At 44.7% G+C, this 19,261-nt stretch overlaps 1 protein-coding gene across 7 annotated transcripts in view; it reads left to right on the plus strand.

Annotated features, from left to right (window-relative positions):
- The window catches only part of SRPK2 (SRSF protein kinase 2), a 227,170-nt gene that overhangs the window by 181,919 nt on the left and 25,990 nt on the right, over nucleotides 1-19,261 (plus strand). For all 7 annotated transcript variants that reach the window (XM_061640418.1, XM_061640420.1, XM_061640421.1 and 4 more), the window contains 2 exons: nucleotides 9,127-9,227; nucleotides 9,323-9,430. In XM_061640418.1, coding sequence (XP_061496402.1) covers nucleotides 9,127-9,227; nucleotides 9,323-9,430 — 209 coding nt within the window. The remainder of the gene's footprint in view (nucleotides 1-9,126; nucleotides 9,228-9,322; nucleotides 9,431-19,261) is intronic.

Consider the following 19,261-nt stretch of genomic DNA (forward strand, 5'->3'; position numbering starts at 1 on the left):
ATTAAACACTGGATTTGGATCAGGAGAGAGTAGATGGATCTTTGTTGTCATCTCAGGGGTGTTTTATATGGGTGTTTGGGGCTGGAAAGCCAAAGCAGCCTCAATTCCATCTTTTAATGCTCAATATTAGCAGTAGAATACAGTGCTGTAAGCCACTCTCTCATCCATAGCTTCTCCCACCAACTTGCAATATGGAGATTGGGAATTTTTGGAGAAGAATTTCCATACAATTTACTTGACATATCTGTAAGACTGGCCAATCATTTTTAGGGTTGGGCCAGAATAGGGGCCCACCAGAGGGCAAAATGTTTTGTACAGTTCTGGTGGTATCAGTGCCAATGGTTAGCACAATGATATTGATGATGATAAGGGATTGTGTTGGCATTTGCAGGGCAGTTTTTAAAATGTTTATAATTTTCACAGAAGAGTGAGGATATATCATGAGGTGGGGGGGAAATGAGGCTCTAGCAGCTTATAGGCAATATATTGGACGGAGATTAGGGTTAAAACTCGCTTCCTATGCTATGCCAGGAAGTTTCAGAAGGATGGAAAAGAAAAAGGACAAGGTTTTTTTCTTTTCCATTGTCCAGAAAACTCCTCACCCCACTATATACTAATGAATTCATTCAGGTTCAGGACTGGCAGCTTGGTAGGATCAATTCTGCTTTATGAATATTTTTGTTTGAATAACTGAGAATTGGGGAGGTTTCAAGGCTTCTTAGGATTTTGTCTAATAAGCTTTGCTTTCAAAGCTGGGGTGGGTGTCTGGCGAATGTGTGAGTAACGATTACACACGCAAGTAATGGATCATCACCTTGCAGTTCTGAGTGGGCTTGTGTGTTCCAGTGAACCCTGTGAGCGATGCCGTCAGGAGTCATGTACTCCCAGCAGGGTCACCCATGGCGGTAAGGTCAAGGGAGAGGAACCAGACAAAGAACGATCAAAGAAAGTCCTCAACAGCAGAACAGGCGGAGCATGTGTACGTTACAACGGCTGTGAAGGCGGATGAAGGCTTCAGCAAATTTATTTATTTATTTATTTATTTATTAAATTTATATACCGCCCGACTAGCATAGCTCTCTGGGCGGTGAACAACAGATTAATGGAAAATACAATAAAATCCAATAAAACGAACCACAGAGTACAGAGAATGGGAGATCTAAAAACAATTACAATACAATTTAAAACAGAATTAAGTTAGATTAAAAGCCCTGGAAAAGAGGAAGGTTTTAACCTGGCGCCAAAAAGACAGCAGCGTCGGCGCCAGGCGTACCTCATCGGGGAGACTGTTCCACAGTTCGGGGGCCACCACCGAAAAGGCCCTAGTTCTTGTAACCACCCTCCGAGCCTCCCTGTGGGACGGAGCTCGGAGGAGGGCCTTCGATGAAGAGCGCAGTGTACGGGCAGGTTCATATTGGGAGAGGCGTTCCAACAGGTATTGTGGTCCCGCGCCATATAAGGCTTTATAGGTCAAAACCAGCACTTTGAATTTAGCCCGGAAGCAAATTGGAAGCCAGTGCAAGCGGGCCAGAACAGGTGTTATGTGTTCGGACCACTTAGTTCTTGTTATCAGTCTGGCAGCCGCATTTTGCACTAGCTGAAGCTTCCGAACTGTCTTCAAAGGCAGCCCTACGTAGAGCGCATTGCAGTAGTCCAGTCGCGAGGTTACCAGAGCATGTACCACTGATGTAAGGTCCTCTCTGCTCAGATAGGGACGTAGCTGGGCTACCAACCGAAGATGGTAGAACGCATTCCGTGCCACCGAGGCTACTTGATCCTCTAGTGACAAGGAAGGATCTAAAAGAACTCCCAAGCTACGAACCTGCTCCTTTAGGGGGAGTGTAACCTCATCCAGGACAGGGTATATATCCACCATCTGATCAGAGAAACCCCTCACCAACAGCATCTCAGTCTTGTCAGGATTGAGTCTGAGTTTGTTGGCTCTCATCCAGTCCATTATCGAGGTCAGGCAACGGTTTAGCACATCGACAGCCTCACCTGTGGAAGATGAAAAGGAGAAGTAGAGTTGCGTGTCATCAGCATACTGATGACAACGCACTCCAAAACTCCTGATGACCGCACCCAACGGCTGCATGTAGATGTTGAAAAGCATTGGAGACAAGACCGACCCCTGCGGGACTCCACATTGGAGAGCCCACAGTGTCGAGCAGTGTTCCCCAAGCACTACCTTCTAGAGACGACCCGCCAAGTAGGAGCGGAACCACTGCCAAGCAGTTCTCCCAACTCCATGAGCCTCTCCAGAAGGATACCATGGTCGATGGTATCAAAAGCCGCTGAGAGATCTAGGAGAATCAACAGAGTTACACTCCCTCCGTCCCTCTCCCGACATAGGTCATCGTACAGGGTGACCAAGGCTGTCTCGGTGCCGAAACCAGGCCTGAAACCCGATTGAAATGGATCTAGAATAAAAGACTTCCAATCGTCGTGGTATCCATGCCATTGTATCAAAGCCTTTTTCTGTCAAGATTGTGTGTTGATCATCATGCACCGATCTCCCCGCATAAAACAAATTCACGCACAGGCGTCTTCAAACCAAACAAAACAAAACCAAAAGTCCCCTGGAGATCGGCGAATGGCAACAGGGGCAAGACTGTGAAATTTGGAAGCCCCTAGTCATGGACCGGCACATGGGCGGTGGATACAGACTCAGTCGTCCTGGCTCAAGGACCGAGGCAGTTGAGCAGTTCGGCAGCTGTATCCACGACTGAGCAGTCCTTTTCAGGATCCACTCTGCTCACCCCATATGGGGAGGTGGCTAGAAAAGTTGCCCTAAACATAGTCTGCCTCACCTCTCTCCCTGACTGGATCACCGCGTCCAGGGGGTCACCACTTAGTGGTCACAAAAGACAAATGAACTTTGGAACGTGGAATTTACGGACATTGCTGGACAATACAGATAGCGAACGTCCTGAACGCAGGACTGCCATCATTGCGAGGGAGTTGAGACGTTTTAATATTGACATAGCAGTACTCCAAGAAACTCGAAGAGCAGGAGAGGGACAATTGAAGGAAGAAAAAGGAGGTTACACCTTCTTCTAGAAAGGACTGCCTGAAAAAGAACGACGAATACATGGAGTAGGCTTTGCTATTAAAAATGATCTTGTGAAGCTCTTGTCAGAAGTTCCTACTGGCATTAATGAACGACTCTCAACTCTCTGATTAAAACTTGCCAAAAACCAGCAGGCAACTATTCTAAGTGCTTATGCACCAACATTAGATGATGATGAAGACATCAAGGAAAATTTTTTATACCCAGCTGGACACCATCTTATTAGAGATACCTAAGGAGGATAAAATTATCATCCTGGGTGATTTCAATGCAAGAGTTGGGCATGATTTTGATTTATGGCCTGAAACTATTGGGAAAGAAGGAGTTGGCAATAGCAACCTGAATGGAATTCTACTTCTGACTAAATGTGCAGAGCATAGTCTTGTTATCTCAAACACACTCTTTCATCAGAAAGATAAATTTAAAACATCATGGAAGCACCCTCGGTCGAAGCACTGGCATCTCCTGGATTACGTAATTGTCCGTGCCAGAGATCATCATGATGTACTCCTTACCAGGGCCATGACAAGTGCTGATGACTGCTGGACAGATCACCAATTAATTTGATCCACTATGGCCATTAATATTGTTCCTCAACGAAGGCTCCAAGGAAGAAAACCAATGAACATCGCCCTTCAAGATCCTATTAAGCGAGCTTGCTTTCAAACAACTCTCAAGAAACATCTACCTACGGAACTCCCTGAAAACGTTGAGGAACACTGGATTAAACTGAAGACTTCCATTATTGCAGCATGTGAACAAACTATTGGATACCAAACTAAGAAACATAAGGACTGGTTTGATGAGAATGATAGTGAGATTGAACACATCATTGAAAAGAAAAGGAAAGCCTTCCAGATATGGCAAAAAGACATTAACTGTGCTGCTAAGAAAACAATCTATGCCAGTGCAAAGGCTGAGGTCCAAAGAAGAACTAGAGGACTTAGAAATGCCTGGTGGATAAAAAAAGCTCAAGAAATCCAGCATTTTGCAGATGCTCATGATGCACGAGGCTTTTTTAATGCCACAAAGGCCATCTACGGACCAACAAATTATGTTATAAATCCCTTACGTTCAATAGATGGTACCGAACTTCTAAAGGACAAAGAGTCTATTGCACTGCATTGGAAAGAGCATTACCACGACCTCCTTAATCGTAACTCTGTTGTGGCTGATGAGGTCTTCTCGCAAATCCCACAAGAACAAATTAGAGATGAGCTTGCAGTATCCCCTAATTTGGATGAAGTCAGTAAAGCCATTAATCAAATGAAGAATAACAAAGCTAGTGGACCTGATGGGATTCCTGCTGAAGTCTTTAAAGGAGGTGGGCCTGAACTTACACAACAACTTCATAACCTCATCGAAAACATCTGGATGAGGGAGGAGATCCCGGAAGACTTTAGGGATGCCATAATTATCACTCTTTTCAAGAAGGGTGATAGAACAAATTGTGGGAACTACCGAGGCATCTCTTTTCTAGCTACCGCAGTTAAAATCCTTGCAAGGATCCTCGCAAATCGCCTCTTACCTATCTCAGAAGACATCCTCCCTGAATCCCAAAATGGTTTCCGCCCTTCCAGGTGGACAGTGGACATGATCTTCACTGCACGACAGCTTCAAGAAGAATGCAGGGAACAAAACTGACCTCTGTATATGGCGTTTATTGATCTGACTGAGGCCTTTGATACTGTAAATCGAACTGCTCTCTGGACCATCCTTCTGAAAATTGCCCTGATAAATTTGTGAATATTTTGCAACTCCTCCATGACAACATGACGGCAACAATTTTGGATAACAATGGCTCTCAAAGTGATCCATTCAAAGTGGGATCAGGCGTCAAACCGGGATGTGTAATTGCTCCGACCTTATTTGCTACTTTCATCACCATGATTCTACGCCTTGTTGAGGGGAAACTTCCCACTGGCTTGAAAATCACATATCTAACAGATGGAAAGCTTTTTAATCTCAGTAGGCTGAAAGCAAAAAGTAAGGTAATTACAACCTCTGTCATAGAACTTCAGTATGCCGATGATAATGTAGTCTCCACACATTCAGAGGAAGATCTTCAAACTATCCTAAATGTCTTTGCAGAAGCATATGAAAAGCTTGGCCTCTCGCTTAACATCAAAAAAACCAAAGTGCTTCATCAGGAAGTGCGAACCAATCCCTCTGTAGCACCATCAATCCAGCTTAATGGTGCGGCGCTGGAGAACGTTGATCACTTTTCTTATCTTGGCAGCCATCTCTCTGTAAAAGCTGACATCGACACTGAAATTCAGCATCGTCTGAGCTCTGCGAGTGCGCATTCTCTCGAATGAAGTGTAGAGTGGTTGAGGATCGGGATATTTGCAGGGAGACCAAAATGCTTATTTACAAAGCCATTGTACTACCGACCTTACTGTACGCCTGTGAAACATGGACCATCTATAAACGCCATTCCCAGCTTCTTGAAAGATTCCACCAATGCTGCCTCCGGAAAATTCTGCAAATTACTTGGGAAGATAGGTGGACTAATGTTAGCATATTGGAAGAAGCAAAGACCACCAGTGTTGAAACAATGATCCTCCAACATTAACTTCGCTGGACCGGCCATGTTGTTCAAATGCCTGATCACTGTCTTCCAAAGCAGCTACTTTACTCCCAACTTAAGGATGGAAAATGGAATATTGGTGGTCAGCAAAAGAGGTTTAAAGATGTTCTCAAAGCTAATCTAAAAAAAATGTAACATAAGCATCGAGAAATGGGAAGCCTTGGCCCATGAGCGTTCCAATTGGAGGTCGGTTATTATCAAAGGTGCTATGGACTTTGAAGAAGCACGAGTACAGGGCAAAAGGGACAAACGAGCTAAGCGGAAGGCACGTCAAGCAAATCCTCATCATGATCATCTTCCATCTGGAAACCTCTGTCTTCGTTGTGGGAGGCTGTGTGGATCCAGAATTGGCCTCCACAGTCACTTACAGACCCACTGTTAAAATCCTTACCCTGGAAGACAATCTTACTCGGCCACAAGTGATTGCCAATGCTGGAATGGTGTGAAATAGAGTCAGGTTTAGCAGCCAGTGCTCATAATAATCAATGAGTAAACAAATTCTGGAAATAGATGGTGTCGTCTTGGTGAATTTTAGAATAATGAAAATTTAAAAAATCAGAGAGCAATAGTGTTAGATGGGGAAAGAATCTCATGTACAAGTATCCATTCAGCAAGGATAAGACAGGAGATCAGAATTGAAAGTTTAGTCATGAAAAAAGCACGTTTTGCTCACTGACCAAGTCTGGGATCACCAGATTCTTCCTGGCTAAGATGCTCAGGGTCCAAAGGTCCCCACCCCCTCCAAGCTATTACATTACCGTCCTCTCCCCACAGCAGCTTTGCCTCACTTGCTGTCATTGGGCTGACAGAGGCCCAATAGAGCCCTTGGATTACCAGTTGGTCATCCTGAACCTAGCAAAGGAGGGGGGGGGAATCCCAAGAAATCCTTCTCGCTCTCTCTTATTTCTATATCAGCCTGGTTTGCACATAATGCCCAAGGCATGGTTTATTAAACTATGGCTGTATATGTGAATTCTGCCCAATGGCTTAACTATAGTTTGTTTGAACTGAAGCCATAGTCTGCTGTTGTCTTGCATACCTTGGTTTGCTTTAACGATGAGTTGGCATTATGTGCAAAACAAGCACCCTTCCTTGAACATGGTTTTTTGGCTACCCTCTTCCAGACACTTTCTGTGACAAATTCTGCTCTCTTTGGAGTAGAAGTCTTAAATGTACATCTATGTAGCCGTTTTGCTTTCCCTGGGACAGATGCCACATAAAACGGAGAGGATTAGCCTCACTTCTCATATCAGCACACAGAAAATTTGAGGTTTGAGAATGAGTCTTCAGGACAGATAAAATCAGTTGAAAATAAAACTTAATCAAACATTACATGAGAGAATAAACATAATTAAAACAAACAGCACAACACAATATTATTACTGTTGTTATTTATTAAATTTATATCCTGCCCTTCCTTCCAGTAGGAGCCCTGGGCGCCAAACAAAAATACTGAAAACACTCTAAAACATCTTAAAAACAGAGTTTAAAATATAACAAGACATCTTTAAAAACATATTAAAACAGAACATGTTTTAAAGCATCTTTTAAAAAAAGCTTTAAAAACCTATTAAAAAGCAATTCCAACACAGATGCAGATTGGGATAAGGTGTCTACTTAAAAGCTTGTTGAAAGAGGAAGGGCTAAAGTGGGCACCGCAAAGATAACAGATGGTGCCTGTCTAATATTTAAGAGGAGGGAATTCCAAAGGATAGGTGCCACAACACTATACAGATTTCTAAAGCATTGATTGATTTGATGCAGAGTTGAGGATTATCCTTTGGTTACCTGAATGTTCAAGGCTTATCTGGGCACACAAGCAAGATGTGAGTCTTCTCAGATGAAAGAAGACTGATTTGGTGCTAAAAAGGCAAGAATATTTATACTAAACTTTCCTTTAAAGATTATAAATTTGAGACATTAATTGCTATCACAATTGTCAGAGAAAGACCAAACTATTCTAAATTATTGTAAGATTGAATACATTGTTGAATACATGAAAGAAATACAATAAATTTCAGCTACAGAATAACATATATTAACTCGCTTAGACATGGGAAGATATGTGGTGTGTATCTGAACATTCTAAACACTGTCAATTTAGGAATGTTTTTCAGTATCTGTAAAAACAGAATGTCTGACTAATGGAGTTGATTAGCAATTTATGATAGATAGTTTATGGCTTCATTATCAGTGTGATTTTATGGTTTGTAATTGATGGTAGTCAATTCAAGATTCTATGCCTTTAAGATAAGTTTAAATGTTACGGTTTTATGGCTGGAGACACTTTGAGTGTGGCACCAAAAGCCTTGGAATGTAGTTCTGGTTTTTGTCCTTGTGATGGTGAGGCCCTCACAAATAGACAAAGAGATGCCTCACTCCAGTGTATTAGATTCAGTTGTGTTGCATTTGGTTGAGGGAAATTATTAGTATGAATATTAACTCTGAATCCAGCTAGGTTAGAAGTGGGAATATTTGTCACTAAGCTGCAAAGGTGCAAGGCAAGAGCAGGTGGAAAATAAACCAAATTTTGGAGAAGCAAGCCATGGTTTGAATGTCTATGGAACAACTTGTGATTAACTGGTAGTTTGTTCCACAAACTGGCTTAGCAATATATGTGAACCAGGCTACTGTTTACTACACTGACTGACAGCAGCTTTCCAGGGTTTCAGACAAAAGTCTTTCCCAACCTTAACTGGAGATGCCAAAAATTGACCTTGGGATCTTTTGCATGCAAATCACATGCTGGTGCCACTGAGCTACCTATGGATTCAATATTGTCTCCTCTCTTTGAAATTTCTAGAATATCAGGAGTTGCAAAACTTGAAATACGATGGTCTTCATTTTTGTCCTTGCAATAATCGTTTAAAACTGGCAGGCTTCAGAGCAAGTTGCTCATGCCATATCTTGTACAGAATGTTGCTGGCTGCTTAATCAGCTCATCCTCTATGGTTTCCTGCAACAAACATATACAGTAGAACTGTGATTTCTACTAGTATGCTGTTTTTGTGACTAACACATCTGATTTTAATTTAATAACGTTTCCCTTGAATGCTGTGTGTTGGTTTACTTTGTAAGGGGAGGAGGAGTGTAAAATATTGAACAAAGTAAGAATTAACAGAAGAAGATGTGCTAGGCAAGTTTTCATTCTGCCAAATTATATATGTTATTAGCCATTTTGAAAGCTGTCTTTAATATTATAATATATAACACGTTAAGTTACTAACCTGTGTTAATATGGGATGTAAACATTTAAATTCTCCTTTGTACTGGTGTAAAAGAAGCTTTAGAAATTAGTAGAAGCTATTGATGATGAACAGGATAGAGCTTCATGGCTATTGCCCACTTAATAGTGTAAAATGCCACTTCATCTGTACCTGAAGAGGATGTGTACAATTGCACTTTAGGATGAATGCTTAATTACATGCCATAGGTATTAACTCTGCTACTTCTGTGCTTGTAATAGCAAAAACCCGTGCTGCTGACTTACTGGTGAATCCACTGGATCCAAGAAATGCAGATAAAATTAGAGTTAAAATTGCTGACCTGGGAAATGCTTGTTGGGTGGTAAGTATAACATATTAACTATCTAAAAGTTTGTTATTGGGTCTACCACCTAAATCCTTGTGCTTTCTTATCCCTGCTGTCTTTTCTGGTTTTAGCATAAACACTTCACAGAAGACATCCAGACACGACAGTATAGATCAATAGAGGTTTTAATAGGAGCGGGTTACAGTACACCGGCTGATATCTGGAGTACAGCATGCATGGTAAGAACAAGTCTGAACTGCAACTCTGTTATTTGAAAATACAGTGAGATTATTAGGATTTCTGACCAAGAACGTTGTTAAATGGAAAAAGACAACATGGTAACAGTTCAAGTATTCATAATTGTGAATTGCAGGCTGCTGATGTCATACAGTGGCCTGGATGCAAAGAGCTGCTTTAGGTGTGCCTAGTGGAATCTTTCACATTTTTGTTGCATAGCAGATTCCCCTGCCCACATCACAAATGGCGTTTAAAACTCCTCTTTCATTTTTGCTTCGGTTATGCTGTAAAGTATCATGTGTACAGATGGTACAATATAAATAATACCATTGGCTTGCATTCATGTGCAGCTCCCCATGCAATAGCATGGGGAGCTGCTGCTTACGAAAGCCAAAGCCCTGTTTTGTGAATGTAATTAATTCTGTAGGTTTTTTTGTCTTGATAAAATACAGCATGTGTAAACTTAAATATTTCAAAACTCAATATATAAATTAAACTGCAATTTATTTGGTTCAGAATGATTCATAAGCTGTAATCCATGTATATTTGCTAGATAGTGCTGGAGGACATTCTTCAGTAGGGATGACTCCTCCTACTGGTCATGACAGGCAGGGTCTCTAAGCTTCTTTGTATCCTCTCCTGGGGGAGGAGTCATCCCTCTCCCCAGACCGGCCCTGCCTGCAGTCAGTGAAGGTCGGGAGTTATTCACTCCTCTCTATCTAGAGCTTCTTTCTTTCGTTTTCTGCTTCTCCCTCTTAGCATCTTTTCTTATGCTAACCTTCTCCTCTCCTTACGTTTGTTTTATTTCCTCCCTGCCTGTTTCCTTCCCCTCCCCTACCTTCACTCCGTGGGTCTGGGGTTTGTGAGGCTAGGCTGAACCTGGCTGGGTTCACAGGCGTCGGAAAGGAGGCCGAAGAAGGGTGGAGCGCGGCTAGCTGCAGCGTGCCAGCAGAGCAGCAGCCGCCCAGACGGGAGTCTCTCGCCTCGCTCCGTGGAGCCGCGTTTCTGCAACCCTCGCGTTCAGCGGGATCGCGGCTCCTGGCTCCCCCCCCTTCACCAAAGGCTTGCCTCGTCGCAGGAGAACATCTCAGCAGGGGGTTGAGCGGCGCCCGCTAACGCGGCTTGCCTGTAAAGTGATTCCCGCGCTTTTCCCTCAGCGTCGGGGAGTCACGGCTGCCATATTATGGCCTCACCCGCTTCTTCTCCACCTTCCCGCCAAGAGCCCTGCCACGTGGGGGAGGCAAGGGACCTAGAGGACTCACAGCAATCAGTCTTCTCTCCGTCCTAGAGCGTAGACAGCGGGGGGATGAATCTCCTAGATGAAGGGATGGATGTTTTTCCCCCCCACTCTCAGTTTCCCAAATTTATGACCTGGGTTAAAGAGCTCATTGCTTCTGAAGTCAGTGGCTCTATCTCACACGCACATAAAAGTAAGAAGCACAAACATTCCAGGAAGCGCTCCCACAGGGGTAAGCGGAGGCGCTTATCCCCCTCCCCAGGCTCCAGCAGGGAGGACAGGCATGGCAGCTCATCTTTAAGAGACAGCCACTCCAGGTCCTCTTCCCTTTCCAATCAAGACATGAGGCGGGGGGGCTCGCCCCACCCTCCTACATTTTACACAGTGAGCCAGCTAAGGATGCACCCAGGGGTGACAAGGAGCGCGTTGGGGGGGTAGCAAGGCGTTCCTCCCCACAGATTCATGCAGGTCCCTCATCCTCAATGGTTTGGGATCGGCAGGCACAGTCGCCCAGGCAGGCTCTTGTGCCACAGGTGGTACTGTCAGATTCTGAAGACCTACTCGAGCAGGACAGGAAAGAGGGGGAGCTTTCTGGTGAGGAAATAGAGGTCACCCAGACGCAACCCAGACTCTTTGCTCAGAGGTTTTTTCAGCCGCTCCTTTCCAAGGCCCGCAGAGTGCTGCAACTGCCAGAGGCTGAGGCGGGAGGCGATGCACCCACTCAGTCAGCCTCGGCAGGTGCAAAAAAGGCCTTCCCCTCCATGGACACTAAGCAGGTTTCAGTTCCCTTTCCCCAGGCATTTGATGACGTGTGGGATGCTGAATGGTCATCACCTGCAAACCAAAGCCACCTGCCAAGTGGGCAAAGAAACATTATGTCTTTGCCGACAGGATCATGGCAAGACTGCGTTTTCACACAGTGGACCCGCCTATTGCTGCTCTTGCTAGCTCTGCAGTGATCCCAACAGAAGGGGAGCGGGGGCCTAAGGACCAGTGCCACAAGCGAGTCGAAGGGGCTCTTCGTAGGAGATTTGAGGCAGATGCAGTTGGCTTCAGAGCCGCAGCCACTTCCTCAGTTTTCTCCAGAGCGGTTTTTATGTGGGCTGAAGAGTTTGGGGCACGGGACGATGTCCCAAAATTTGTAAAGGATGGGTTAAGGAAACTGGCGTACGCCTCGGCCCTGTCAGCTGACGCATCCATGGATGCCCTACAGTTTGCTTCGCGCTCTATGGCTGCCTCCACTGTGGCACGGCGTAACATTTGGCTCAGGCAGTGGGCTGTGGACTCACGGTCACAGACCTGCCTCACTGCCCTACCTTTTTCAGGTTCTAAGCTATTTGGGGAGCCTCTAGAGGCCCACCTGGTGGAAACTAGGGACAAAAAGAAAGCACTCCCTATGGCCAGAAGAGAGGAACGGAAGGGCAGGCAGAACCAGTTTTTTCGTTCCTCAAAACAGCTCTCTAGATTTCGCAGTCAGCCTTCCAACAGGCTTCGCTGGGGCAGACAAGACAAAGGGGGTGGACACGCTTCCTCCACTAAACCGGGAGGCACCCCATTCTCCTCAGGGAGGAACCAGAAGGGAGTCCAAAAGGGCTTCTCCTCCTGACTGGCGGTTGCCAGAGGCCTCTCGCAGAGTGGGAGCAAGGCTTCTAGAGTTTGCCCCCCGCTGGAGAGGCATCACCTCAGACAAATGGGTGCTGGACACGGTGTCCATGGGATATGCCATAGAGTTTCTTCGTATTCCACATGACCGGTTTTGACCCACCCCAAGGTTTCGAAGGCCAGAGAAGCACCTCCGCTACCTGGAAGCTATTCAGCACCTGCTGAACATCCGGGCAATAGAGCCAGTAGTTCCCTCAGAGAGGAAATCAGGGGTATATTCAAAATGGAAACCCTTCGCTCCATAACTGCAGCCCTAAGAAAAGGGGATTGGCTGACCTCTGTGGACCTCTCCGAGGCGTATCTACACATTCCAATCTGCAGACAACACAGGCGCTTTCTCCGGTTTTCATACGACAACAGACACTTCCAGTACAGGGCCTTGCCATTCGGCCTTTCCTCAGCACCAAGGGTTTTCACCAAGGTACTGGTGGTTCTGGTGGCACATCTCAGAACAATGGGGATATGCGTGCATCCCTATCTGGACGACATCTTGGTGAGAGCACCATCCTGGGACCAGTCACAAGCAGGTACCCATCTCACTGTATCATGGCTCCAAGGGCTGGGCTTCATAAGGAACTTGGAGAAGAGCATGCTGACCCCATTCCAAACTATTCCGCACTTGGGGGGTGATCCTGGACATGCAACTTTTCCGCATGAGGTTCACCGAAGAAAGGGCCTTGAGACTTCAGCTGTTGCTTCAGGAAGCAGTTGCTGCACCAGCATTGGACCTGATGAGGCTAGCTCGGCTTTTGGGGTCCATGGAGTCGGCATACGACCTAGTTCAGTGGGCCCAGTTTCACTCCAGAGCTCTACAACAGATCCTTCTGCCCTACCAGGAGGCAATTCTCCTACGACACAGACGCTTGGTCTCCGTGCCTCCAACAGTACGGACAGAGCTCCAGTGGTGGCTGGAACCTCAGAGGTTGGCCCACGGAGTCATCCTGAAAGATACTCCACGCATAATCATGACCTCAGATGCGAGCTTGTACGGATGGGGGGCTCACCTGGACCACAATGTAGCCCAGGGGACATGGTCTGCAATGGAGGCAGAGCTCAATATAAATATACTGGAGTTACGGGCCATCAGACTGGGCCTACATACGCACTGACAACTCATCGGCGAAATCTTATGTCAACAGACAAGGGTGCATGAGATTGAAGGGCCTAATGGTCGAGGCGGAGCACCTGTTCAAATGGGCGGAGAGGCATCTTGCCTCTCTGAAGGCCGAACACCTGGCGGGCACAAACAACTTTGTAGCTGACTGGCTCAGCAGGACAGCCATCAAGGAGGCAGAATGGCAACTGAACCCAGAAGTTTTCCAACAGGTGGTGCGCAGGTGGGGAGAACCAGTAATGGATCTCTTTGCCACACCCACAAACACACAGCTGGACAGGTTCTTCACAAGAAATCCGTGTCACCAGGCTCGGCACAAACACACTAGTCACACCGTGGCCACAAGGCCTCCTGTACGCCTTTCCTCCGTTTGGGCTGATACAACGCACGATCCAGCGGGTTTGGACCTTGAAGGCGGAATTTATTATAGTGACACCCCATTGGCCTCGACGTCCCTGGTTTCCGGACCTACTGAACATGTCAGTCAAGACACCCTGGCAGGTACCCTCTCGAACGGATCTTCTGATTCAGGGACCAGTCTGCCATCCTCGACCAGAGCTGTTCCGGCTAACAGCTTGGAGACTGAGCGGTTGTGGTTGAGCGGTAAGGGCTTTAAGGGGAAAGTGCTCGACACGCTACTGGCCTCGCGTAGACAGTCCACGAACTGGGTTTACTCGTCCACGTGGAAGGTTTTCTTGTCCTGGTGCTCTGCAAATACAGTGGAACCTTGGTCTCGAGACGTCAGGGGTCCCCTAGGGTTCCTCCAGTTGAGCCTAGATAAGGGTCTGAGCGCAGCCACAATCAAGAGACAAGCTGCAGCTCTTAGTAGCATTTTGTTATGCCTGGGGGCCCCCGCTTTCCTCCAACCCATTCCTTAAACGTTTTTTAAGAGGGGTGATGCTGGTTTCCCCACCAATGATTCACAGGTTTCCAAACTGGAACCTTACCTGGGTGCTGACGGCGTTGACAGGACCGCCATTTGAACCGATGGCTCCCTGCTCCCTGAACCTCTTGACATTTAAAACAGTTTTTCTGGTTTCCATTACATCGGCATGCAGAGTTTCCGAGTTGGGGGCATTATCTTCGGACCTTCAACTGTACGTGTTCCACTAGGACAAGGTTGTCCTCCAACCAGACCTGGCATTCCTACCTAAAATCAATTCTGTTTTCCATAGGTCACAGGAAGTGGTTCTCCCTTCATTCTGCCCCGCTCCCTCCTGTGCCCAGGAATGTAGGTGGCACTCACTTGATGTGAGGAGGGCCCTTCGTTTCTACCTGGATCGTACCTTAGAGTTCAGGAGGTCTGAGGCCCTCCTTGTGGCCTTCTCTGGGAAATCAAAGGGGTGTAAGGTGACAACCTACTCTATCTCACGCTGGCTCAGAGCGGCTATAGCACATGCATATGAAGCTCTGGGTAAGGAACCTCCATTGGGTACCACAGCACACTCAATTAGGGGGGCAGCGGCTTCAGCAGCGTTTAAGGGGGGTTTCCCCATAATGGATATCTGTAGGGCGGCTACATGGGCTTCTCCACACACTTTTATCAGGCACTATAAAATAGACTCATTCTCATCAGCCGATGCTGCATTTGGCAGGAAGGTGCTCCAGAAGGTGTTGCCTCTTAGCTAGAGGAATCCCACCCGGAGTCCTAGTACACTGCTCTGTCATATCCCTACTGAGGAATGTCCTCCAGCACTATCTAGCAAAAATGGAAATTTTACTCACCGTGAATTTCTATTTGTAGATAGTGCTGGAGGACATTCCACCCACCTCTCATTCCTCTGCTTCAACCTTCTGGAGTGGGAGGGGGAGTGGGGGAGTTAGGGCTTCTGCCAGCGCCTTACATTTGCACACGTTGTGTAGTATTGGGTGTCTTCCTTCATGTGTGACCTGTCCTCCAGCACGTTGGTTCTGTGTTGGTCTGTCACTTTTCTTCAGCTATCTCCTGGTATAGGCTTCCACTTTAGGGACATCTGAAAAGCTGTGGATATGGGGCCTGAGGAGTGTTCCTGGCTCTGTCAGTTCGGTCTGGAGAGAGGGATGACTCCTCCCCCAGGAGAGGATACAAAGAAGCTTAGAGACCCTGCCTGTCACGACCAGTAGGAGGAGTCATCCCTACTGAGGAATGTCCTCCAGCACTATCTACAAATAGAAATTCACGGTGAGTAAAATTTCCATTTTTCTGTACATGGACATCCAAGGGACTTCATTTTCTCTATAACAAGTGTAAGTTACAGATGCAAGTGAATTTGTTACTATATCTGGGCTCCCCAAACATAGTGCCTAATAAGCAAACAAACAAAACAGTGGTAAGTTGGGATGTATGTATCTAGGTGTAGACTAAGGTCTTCCAATTATGTTAGGCCTTACCTGCACAAGTTTTGTTTTGTTTTTAACCATAGGCTGTTGTTGAACTTGTGCTGTGTCTTGTCATATAATCTCGGAATCTGTATAGATATGACTGAGCAGCAATACAAAATTGGGTTTGTGTATCTGTGTCCAAAAAATAATAATACCAAATTTAATAAAATAAAGAAAAATGTCCAACTTTAATCTCAAACTACACACAGACACAGAAACAGACATAGACATAATACAGGGAAAATACCAATAAATAAAATGTCTAAATATTCTATTTTTTTTATCTCTTATGTACACCGCCCAGAGAGCCGTCAGGCTTAGGGCGGTATGTAAATGAAATAAAATAAATAAAATAAAATATGTTACTGACATGTATATGGAATATATCAAAGTATCAACTGATATAACCAACAATGTTGTGACAAACCAAATATTACATAACAAATACTTAGATAATAGACCAAATATATTTCTACCCTGAATGGGTCGTCTTCAGTGGTCAATACAGATATAATATATGATTCAATTTTGCCACTACATAAACAGTTTACTGTTGTATCACAACATTATGTAATGACCTAAGAATATACTTATATCCTTTGATAGATCTAGAATTATCATGTGGTTTACCCAATAGGGATTTTTCCAAATAGCAATTCTCTCACAGGTCAACCAGCATACAGTCAGAACTGAAAAGAGGCAGACCATGCTTATATAGCATGTTGCATAACAAAAATATGTACAGTAGGGCCCCACTTTACGGCGTTCTGCTGATGCAGCGGCTTTCAATCAGGAAATTCCCCGTTTAAAGCCGATTTTGCGGCATTTTTGTGCGTTGCGACCCATTAAAGTCAATGGGTTCTGCTTTACGGTGATCTCCGCTTTATGGCGGGGACCTGGTCCCTAACCCGCCGTATAAGCAGGGCCCTACTGTAATGTGAATTGGACAGGTGTAGATGTAATGGCTAACCTTGGCTTAGGAGTGGGATCAGGCTATAATCTTCCTCTCTCATAAGCGTGCTGCATCGCTGTGAAGAGGATATTTCATGGTGGAAGCTGCTCAGGTGACAGAGTATGCAGCATTGGTCAGCAGATTCTCAAGCCGTTCTGTTTATAATAATACCTTGGTGATATATGTATTGTGCTATTGTTGTTGTTACATGCCTTCAAGTTGATTACGACCTATGGCGACCCTATGAATCGGTGACCTCCAATAGCATCTATTATAAACAATCCTGTTCAGGTCTGTGGCTTCCTTTATGGAATCAATCTATCTTTTGGTCTTCCACTTCTGTTTTTCCCAGCATTACTGCCTTTTCCAGTGAATCATGTCTTCACACTTTGGTTGTACTGCCTTCAAGTTGATCCCAACTTAAGGTGACCCTATGAATAGGGTTTTCATGGTAAGCGGCATTCAGAGGGGGTTTACAATTGCCTTCCTCTGAGGCTGAAAGGCAGTGACTGGCCCAAGGTCACCCAGTGAGCTTCATGGCTGTGTGGTGATTGGAACCCTGGTCTCTCAAGTCATAGTCCAACACCTTAACCACTACACCACACTGGCTCTCCTGTCTTCTCATTATATATTCAAAATATGATAACCTCAGTTTCATCATTTTAGCTTCTAGTGATAGTTGTGGTTTAATTTGTTCTAACACCCAGTTATTTGTCTTTTTTGCAATCCATGATATGCGCAAAGCTCTCCTCCAACACCACATTTCAAATGAGTTGATTTTTCTCTTATCTGCTTTTTTCACTGTCCAACTTTCACATCCATACATAGAGATTGGGAATACCATGGTCTGAATGATCCCGACTTTAGTGTTCAGTGATACATCTTTGCATTTGAGGACTCTTTCTAGTTCTCTCATAGCTGCCCTCCCCATTCCTAGCCTTCTTCTGATTTCTTGACTATTGTCTCCATTTTGGTTAAGGACTGTGCCAAGGTATTGATAATCCTTGACAAGTTCAATGTCCTCATTGTCAACTTTAGAGTTACATAAATCTTCTCTTGTCATTACTTTAGTCTTCTTGACGTTCAGCTGTAGTCCTGCTTTTGTGCTTTCCTCTTTAACTTTCATCAGCATTCGTTTCAGATCATTACTGGTTTCTGCTAGTAGTATGGTATTGTCTGCATATCTTAAATTATTGATATTTCTCCAATTTTCACACCTCCTTCATCTTGGTCCAATCCCACTTTCCATATGATATGTTCTGTGTATAGATTAAACAAATAGGATGATAAAATGCAGCCTTGTCTCACACCCTTTCCGATGGGGAACCAGTCGGTTTCTCCATATTCTGTCCTTGAGTAGCCTCTTGTCCAGAGTATAGGTTGTGCATCAGGACAATCAGATGCTGTGGCACCCCGGTTTCTTTTAATGCATTCCATAGTTTTTCATGATCTACACAGTCAAAGGCTTTGCTGTAATCTGTAAAGCACAGGGTGATTTCCTTCTGAAACTCCTTGCTCCATTCTATTATCCAACGTATGTTTGCAATATGATCTCTGGTGCCTCTTCCCTTTCTAAATCCAGCTTGGATGTCTGGCATTTCTCGCTCCATATATGATAAGAGCCTTTGTTGTAGTATCTTGAGGATTACTTTACTTTCATGGGATATTAAGGCAATAGTTCGATAATTACTGCATTCCCTGGGATCCCCTTTCTTTGGAACTGGGATGTATATTGAACGCTTCCAGTCTGTGGGCCATTGTTTTCCATATTTGTTGACAGATTTTTGTCAAAATTTGGACAGATTCAGTCTCAGTAGCCTGTAGCAATTCTGTTGGTATGCCATCTGTTCCTGGTGATTTGTTTCTTCCAAGTACTTTAAGAGCAGCTTTCACCTCACATTCAAATTTTCTGGTTCTTCATTATTATTTTTTATTTATTTATTTATTACATTTGTATACCTCCCCATAGCCGAAGCTCTCTGGGCGGTTTACAACAATTAAGGTTCCTCCGTGAATGAATCTGTCATCGTTGCATCTCTTTTATAGAGTTCTTCAGTGTATTGCTTCCATTTTCCTTTTATTTTATCTCTGTCAGTCAGTGTGCTCCCCTGTTGATTATTCAGCATCACTACTCTTGGTTTAAATATCCCTTTCATTTCTTTAATCTTTTGGAATAGGGCTCTTGTTCTACCCTTTTTGTTGTCCTCTTCTATTTCTATACAATAACTATTGTAATAGTTCTCTTTGTCCCTACGTACTAGTCACTATATTATTGCATTTAGGGTTCTAACCATGTTTCTATCTCCTTTTGCTTTTGCTTTCCTTCTCTCTTTAATCATTTTAAGAGTTTCTTCAGTCATCCATTGAGGTCTTTCTCTCTTTTTAACTAGAGGTATTGCCTTTTTGCATTCTTCCCTGATAATGTCTCCGACTTCACTCCATAGTTCTTCTGGCTGTCTGTCAACTAAGTTTAAAGCCTCAAATCTGTTCCTTATTTGATCTTTATA

Source organism: Rhineura floridana, chromosome 8 (assembly GCF_030035675.1).
Source record: "Rhineura floridana isolate rRhiFlo1 chromosome 8, rRhiFlo1.hap2, whole genome shotgun sequence".
Taxonomy (NCBI): domain Eukaryota; kingdom Metazoa; phylum Chordata; class Lepidosauria; order Squamata; family Rhineuridae; genus Rhineura; species Rhineura floridana.